This window comes from Octopus sinensis, linkage group LG7, assembly GCF_006345805.1.
Source record: "Octopus sinensis linkage group LG7, ASM634580v1, whole genome shotgun sequence".
Taxonomy (NCBI): Eukaryota; Metazoa; Mollusca; class Cephalopoda; order Octopoda; family Octopodidae; genus Octopus; species Octopus sinensis.
In genome coordinates, this window is record NC_043003.1 from 86,905,175 (window position 1) to 86,913,046 (window position 7,872).

Here is a 7,872-nt window from a genome sequence, read left to right on the forward strand (position 1 = left end):
CCACAAGGGGCTAAACACAGAGGGGACAAACAAGGACAGACAAACGGATTAAGTCGATTATATCGACCCCAGTGCGTAACTGGTACTTAATTTATCGACCCCGAAAGGATGAAAGGCAAAGTCGACCTTGGCGGAATTTGAACTCAGAAACTAACGGCAGACGAAATACGGCTACGCATTTCGCCCACCGTACTAAAGTTTCTGCCAGCTCGCCGCCATCAAGTCATTAACTGAGGCCTGTTTTCGACAGTGAATTGGCAGATTCGTTAGAGCGTTGGACTGAATGCTTTACTCTGTTGGTCCACTCTTTGAGCTTCGAGTTCAAATTCCACCAAAGTTAACTTTACCTATCATCCTTTCAGCATCGATAAAAACATACCAGGCCAAAGTAGTGGATTAGCAGATACCCATCTGTAATTGTTCCAGTTCTTTATGTTCTAAGTTCAAATTTAATCGAAGGATAAAATTCTCTTCGGTAGGACGCAAATCTCTCTCAGAAAACTCCCCCACAATAGCCCGGTGTTCATTCTTAACAGCTGATATAAACTGGGTCGGTGTAGTATTAAGCTCACTACCCCGAGATATAACGAAATGCTCGAAACTAAAATGAACTCATGATTTATAAGTCTGAAACCTAACAACATCTCCGTGTGGTTGTTTTGAATTTCAGTGTTACATGCATTCCGAAGTAAAGGTAGCGGAATGTTCCTTGACGCAACGGTAACTAAAAACATCAAACCCAATCATTGACAGACACACGGATTAAATCACATGAAGCTAGTCTTATAATGATTTAAGTCGCAGGAGGTTAAGTGGTATTAGTGAGTGACTGGTAGTGGAGCGGTCCACAAACTCGTCCGACTGGTAACTTAACAGTTGACTCATTCGCCCGGATGTAGACAATCACACGCTGTTCTACAAACAGGTTTTCTCTTTCTTTTTCCCTTTTTGTTTTATTTGCTGTCAACAAATACTGAGATCTGTTCAGGAATTCGTCTTCTACTGCAGATAATATTTGCTAGAATTCAGAGTTAGGTCCGTGCAGTAAGTAGCAGGTACAGCACTTTTGACACAACCCGAACGTCTCAGTGCACGACAAAAGGAGGTTTCTACGCAAAGAGAAAGACATGGGCGCGAATTCATCTAAAACTGAAATAGAAGAGGAACCGAAAACTAGGTATTTTTATTTGTTTTTGTGTTTAATGATTTCACCAACGTGCTTCTTACTTTTAGTATCATTATTTATCGTTTGCTATTATTGTTTATCATTGCTTTACTTTTGTGTGTGTATATATATATATATATATATAATATATATATATATAATATATATATATATACACACAAAAGAAAAGCAATGATAAACAATAATAGCAAACGATAAATAATGATACTATATATATATATATAATATATATATATATATATATATATATATATGTATGTATGTATTGTAAATTGTGATTGTAACATTTGTTTTTCTTTTGTTGACCCTAGTTTAATCGAAACAGACAAACTAAATCTTGATATTGATTATAATGACGAGATGGTGATGACGATGATGTTGATGGTTTTGATAATGAGAAGGAAAAGGAAGATAAGGCAGAAAAGGACGTTGGTCTGACACCAATAATAATAATAATAATACTAATAATAATAATAATAATAATAATAATAATAATAATAATAATAATAATAAACAAACAACGTACAAAATACATAGAAATCAAATAGATGTAATTTGTAGAGAAAAAAATCTATAGAACAAAATAGAAATAAAGAAAAGACAAAATTATTTATATTTAAATTGTGACGTCATCTGCTTGTTTTTTGTTTGGTAATTAATTTGAGATTCTGTTCGGTGTCCAACTGAAGCAGGTCTTTATCGTACGTACTCTGCTGTGTTACGTCCGTATCCAAGACGCTTAATTCACAAATAGCTCACATCAGCTAATTGTAAAATAGGTACGATTGAGAGTAAAAACTCAAGCAGAAGTCTGGTTTAAACACACCATATAACACCGCATAATCGTTTTATTTTTTTTTTAAATTCCGCCAAAACTCATTGATATAAGTGTGGAAAGAGGACTTAACAACAGATTTATTTGTTTGTAGTGCTGAGTTTAAATTATTCCATGTGTCAAAATATATTCAAACAGTTTAAAAGAGATGATATTATATGTTTCGAGCAAAGCTCTTATTCGGAAAGAGGAAACATGGGAAAGTCCAAGAGTAATGGAAGAAAGAGGAAAAAAATCGCCAGTAGTCCACGTCTAGTTACATGTATGTATTAGTATGTATGTATATACATATGTGTTTTTATGTATGTATATATACACACACATTTACATATGTATATCACATATATACATACTCTTTTACTTGTTTCAGTCATTTGACTGTGGCCATGCTGGAGCACCGCCTTTGATCGAGCAACTCGACCCCGGGACTTATTCTTTTGTAAGCCCAGTACTTATTCTATCGGTCTCTTTTGCCGAACCGCTCAGTAACGGGGACGTAAACACACCAGCATCGGTTGTCAAGCAATGCTAGGGGGACAAACACAGACACACAAACACACACACGTATATATATATACATATATACGACGGGCTTCTTTCAGTTTCCGTCTACCAAATCCACTCACACGGCTTTGGTCGGCCCAAGGCTATAGTAGAAAACACTTGCCCAAGGTGACACACAGCGGAACTGAACCCGGAGCCATGTGGTTGGTAAACAAGATGTACATAAAAATATACATATATATACACATACACACACAAATACATATATATGGGCGTATGCGTCTTTGTGTTCATGCTTGACACCTTACCACCGCCACCATGTTAGTTTGTTTATGTCCCCTTGACTTAGTTTTTCGGCAAAAGACACCGATCGAATAAGTACAAGACTTTAAAAAAATAAGTCGATTCGTTCTACTAAACTCTTCCCAGCTGTGCTCCGGGTTGGCCACAGTCCAATGACCGAAATAAGTAAAAGATAAAAGATGAGCTAGCTAGCTAGCTAGCTAGCTAGATAGATAGCTAGATAGATAGATAGATAGATAGATAGATAGATAGATAGATAGATAGATAGATAGATAGATAGATAGATAGATAGATAGATAGATAGATAGATAGATAGATAGATAGATAGATTAGATAGATAGATAGATAGATAGATAGATAGATAGATAGATAGATAGATAGATAGATAGATAGATAGATAGATAGATAGAAGATAGATAGATAGATAGATAGATAGATAGATAGATAGATAGATAGAGATAGATAGATAGATAGATAGATAGATAGAAGATAGCATAGATAGATAGATAGATAGATAGATAGATAGATAGATAGATAGATAGATAGATAGATAGATAGATAGATAGATAGATAGATAGATAGATAGATAGATAGATAGATAGATAGATAGATAGATAGATAGATAGATAGATAGATAGATAGATAGATAGATAGATAGATAGATAGATAGATAGATAGATAGATAGATAGATAGATAGATAGATAGCTAGATAGATAGATAGATAGATAGATAGATAGATAGATAGATAGATAGATAGATAGATAGATAGATAGATAGATAGATAGATAGATAGATAGATAGATAATCTTCTTACATACATACATACATACATACATACATACATACATACATACATACATACGAGGGCTGCTGAAAAGTTCCTGGTTTTGGGTTAAAGAAAATACAGAAGGATCAGTTTATCATGATTTTATTCAGCCTATTCCCTTCTCAGATTCACACACTTATTGCAGCGGTTCTTCAGTTTTTCTAAGCCCTGTAAAAGAACTATGAATGTTGGACACCAACCAGATTTTTCGCGACACCCTTAAAGCCAGGAACTTTTCAGCATCCACTCATACACACACACACGCACACACACACACACACACACACACACACACACACACATACGGATTTCTTTAAAAGGGGTACAAAAATATGTGTTATTTTGAGGAACAAAAGCAGTTGCTAAAACATGGTCAGGTTCACAACAATCCTGGAACCTCTTTTAATACAAACCTTTTTTTATTATTTTAAAATTTACTTTCTAAACTCTATTAGGACAAAAGGAACCCAAGCAAAAGCTTGACAGAAGATACTGTAGGTGCCCCTTCGCCTTCGTTACTTCATAAATTTTTGAAAAATGCGTACTTTTTAAAGAAATTTTGCAGATATAGACTCAGGTTAAGAAGTACACCTTGCATCGACGTGATTTTGAGTTCAGTCCTGAACAAGTGTCTTTTACTAAAGCTCCGGACTGAACAAAGTTTTGTGCATGAATTTAATAGACGGAAACTATGTAGAAGCCCATTGCATTTATATATATATATATAATCTTTTAGTTGTTTTAGTCGTTTAACTGCGGCCATGGTAGAGCACCACCTTGAAAGGTTTTAGTCGAACAAATCGACCCCAGGGTCTATTTTTTAAAGCCCAGTAGTTATTCTACCGGTCTCTTTTGCCGAACCAAAGCTATATGTATAGACATACATACATACATACATACATACATACATACATACATACATACATATATATATATATATATATTATATATATATATATATATAATATATATATATATATATATCTATATATATATATATATATATATTGGATGCGAGGGGTAACTGTTTATATTTTTAATTTCATGCATGCGCATTGTTTGCTTTTGATTTTGTCGATTGCATACATACATACATACATACATACATACATACATACATACATACATACATACATACATACATACATACATACATACATATATACATACATACGAGGGCTGCTGAAAAGCTCCTGGTTTGGGATTAAAGGAAATACCAGAGTATCGGTTTATCATGATTTTATTCAGCCTATTCCCTTCTCAGATTCCCACACTTATTGCAGCGGTCCTTCAGTTTTTCTAAGCCCTGTAAAAGAACTCGGAATGTTGGGCACCAACCAAATTTTTCACGAAATCCTTAAAGCCAGGAACTTTTCAGTATCCACTCATACACACACACACACACACACACACACGGAATTCTTTAAAAGGGGTGCAAAAATGCGTGTTATTTTGTTATTTTGAGGAACAAAAGCAGTTGCTAAAAGATGCTCAGGCTCATAACAATCCTGGAACCTCTTTTAATATAACCCTTTTTTAAAAAATTTACTTTCTAAACTCTATCAGGACAAAAGAAACTCAAACGAAAACTTGACAGAAGATACTTTAGATCTTACATCTCTATAGGAGGGTCAGTTGGGCACCGTCTGTGGAAAAAAAACAGCCTTATGACGCAATTCACTCTGCCAGAAATTTAGAAACTACACGTTTTACTGCTCGCCATTCGCACCGGAACCCCAATACGAACATTTCAGAGTGTTTGGGTGTCAATCTGAGGACAGTGCAGCGGATTCGAAAAGAGTTGGATGAATCTAATGGTGATTCCGAAGGTTCAGCAGCTCGGAAACTCACTCTGATCGTTCTGATAAGAGAAGAACTCCTGAATTTATTGGTGAGATCGAGGCCATGATTGACAACGATCCCTCCAAGTCAATCAGGTCCATCGCCAGGAAAATGGGAGAATCAGGCAGGTAATGCATGAAGACATTCCGTATTCCTCATACAAGATGAGAAAGGGCCAATTTTTATTCCAAGCCATCAAAAACAAGAGGAAAGACCGCGCTACGAAGCTCTTGAACAATCTCAAGTATCCCCTCCAAGCGAACATACCTTGGTTTTCTCAGACGAGAAAATTTCTGCCAGGATTATATGGTAAACACACAGAAGAACCATTGGCTTGTCGTGTCCCAAAAACATGTACCGAGGGTTATAGAAATCAAACATCCATTCAACATCATGGTGCTTGGAATTATTCATTAGTGATGCGACGTTATGCCTCCATTCATCTTCCCATACGGCATCAGAATCCACACGGAGGCCTACATCACGTACCTGGAGGAAGTAGTGCTGCCTTGGGTCAATAGGGTGGCTGCTGGAAGACCTATGTGGCAACAAGACTCTGGAACATGTCACACAAGTAGGTGAACCCAGTCATGGCTGTCAGACAATTTCTGCGACCACATCACCCTTAACATCTGGTCAGCTAACTCTCCAAATTGCGACCCCCATGATTATTATGTAGAGTGCAGTTGTGCGAGAAACCATACAACTCCTTGTAACACCAAAGATGAACTGAAGGCAAGGATTATGGCAGCATTCACCAACTTAAGGACACCGTCCAGAAGAGTTGCATGAGATTCCAAAGTCTTTTGGAAGCCGTGATTGAAAACAATGGCGATTTTATTGAATAAATCTACTCTTCAGTATTTCAAGATATTTTTATGTAATTTCGGTAAATATATCTGTTAAAATGAGACGCCAGTTTTATTTTCATCTTTGCGTAATTTAGACGGAAATTCACTGCATATATGTATGTATGTATGTATGTATGTATGTATGTATGTATGTATGTATGTATGTATGTATGTATGTATGTATGTATGTACGTATGTATGCATGCATGTATGTATGTTTATTCGATCAAACTCTTTTGCCGAACCGCCAAGTCACGGGAACATAACCACACCAACACTGCTTGTCAAGCGATGACGGGGGACAAATAAACACACACGCACACACACTCACATACATACATATATTATTTAAGAATTACTGTATACGAAAGAATGTTGTTTACAGATGTAAGGTTATTTTTGAGGGCAGTTTTTACATATACATAGGTGCCACGTAGAATTTTACTTAGAAACGTATTTCTAACCATATTTACACCTTTAGTAGTAGAAACAGGTCCTCTTCCACTAGTCTTAGTATTTGGGATTTCAAGGACAAGAAAAAAATGTTTCTGTGGAGTGAGAAATTATAAGCAACGCTACTATAAGCAACCTGAATACTCTTTCTGCCTTCTTTGTTTAGAATATTATTTTCTAAAAGACGTCTCTTAAATGCTAAGATAGAAATGGGATTTTCTTGTGTGCATGCATCAAAATAGACATTTAGGAATTATAATTAGGTTTATAGTAATTATTGGTAATTGCTTATATATTAAAGATATTTATATATTTAAATGGATCAATATTTCTGGTATAATGCAGTTTTTCGGGTTTAATACACTAAATACGTATAAATGCTAATCAAATATTGTGAATGTAAGTTAAGTGTAAGTGATGATCAATACTCTCTTTTACTTGTTTCAGTCATTTGACTGCGGCCATGCTGGAGCACCGCCTTTTAGTCGAGCAAATCGACCCCAGGACTTATTCTTTGTAAGCCTAGTACTTATCCTATGGGTCTCTTTTGCCGAACCGCTAAGTAACGGGGACGTAAACACACCAGCATCAGTTGTCAAGCGATGTTGGGGAGACAAACACAGACACACAAACACACACACACATATATATATACATATATATATATATACGACGGGCTTCTTTCAGTTTCCGTCTACCAAATCCACTCAAGGCTTTGGTCGGCCCGAGGCTATAGTAGAAGACACTTGCCCAAGGTGCTATGCAGTGGGACTGAACCCGGAACTGTGTGGTTGGTAAGCAAGCTACTTACTACACAGCCACTCCTGCGCCTTTACTGTAAATTTGATTAAACATACTTCTCTGAAATATTTTGTTAAAATTCCTATAGTAACATATTAAACTAAACTTAAGATATAACATTATATTATAACAGTGGCAGCTTTGGTGTGCTTGGTTATCAAGTAGATATTCTATATGTAGTATGAGGTAATATGTAGGTTCTGATCATGTTTACGTAATAAGTATTGACCTTATATTTACGCAAATATTGATGACATAACAATTTTAGGT

The 7,872-nt window shown here is 35.8% G+C and overlaps 1 protein-coding gene across 1 annotated transcript in view; it reads left to right on the top strand.

Annotated features, from left to right (window-relative positions):
• Positions 1-667: 667 nt before the first annotated feature.
• The window catches only part of LOC115214161 (putative ankyrin repeat protein RBE_0220), a 31,538-nt gene continuing 24,333 nt past the window's right edge, over positions 668-7,872 (top strand). The window contains exon 1 of the mRNA XM_029783237.2: positions 668-1,177. Coding sequence (XP_029639097.1) covers positions 1,128-1,177 — 50 coding nt within the window. The 5' untranslated portion in view covers positions 668-1,127. The remainder of the gene's footprint in view (positions 1,178-7,872) is intronic.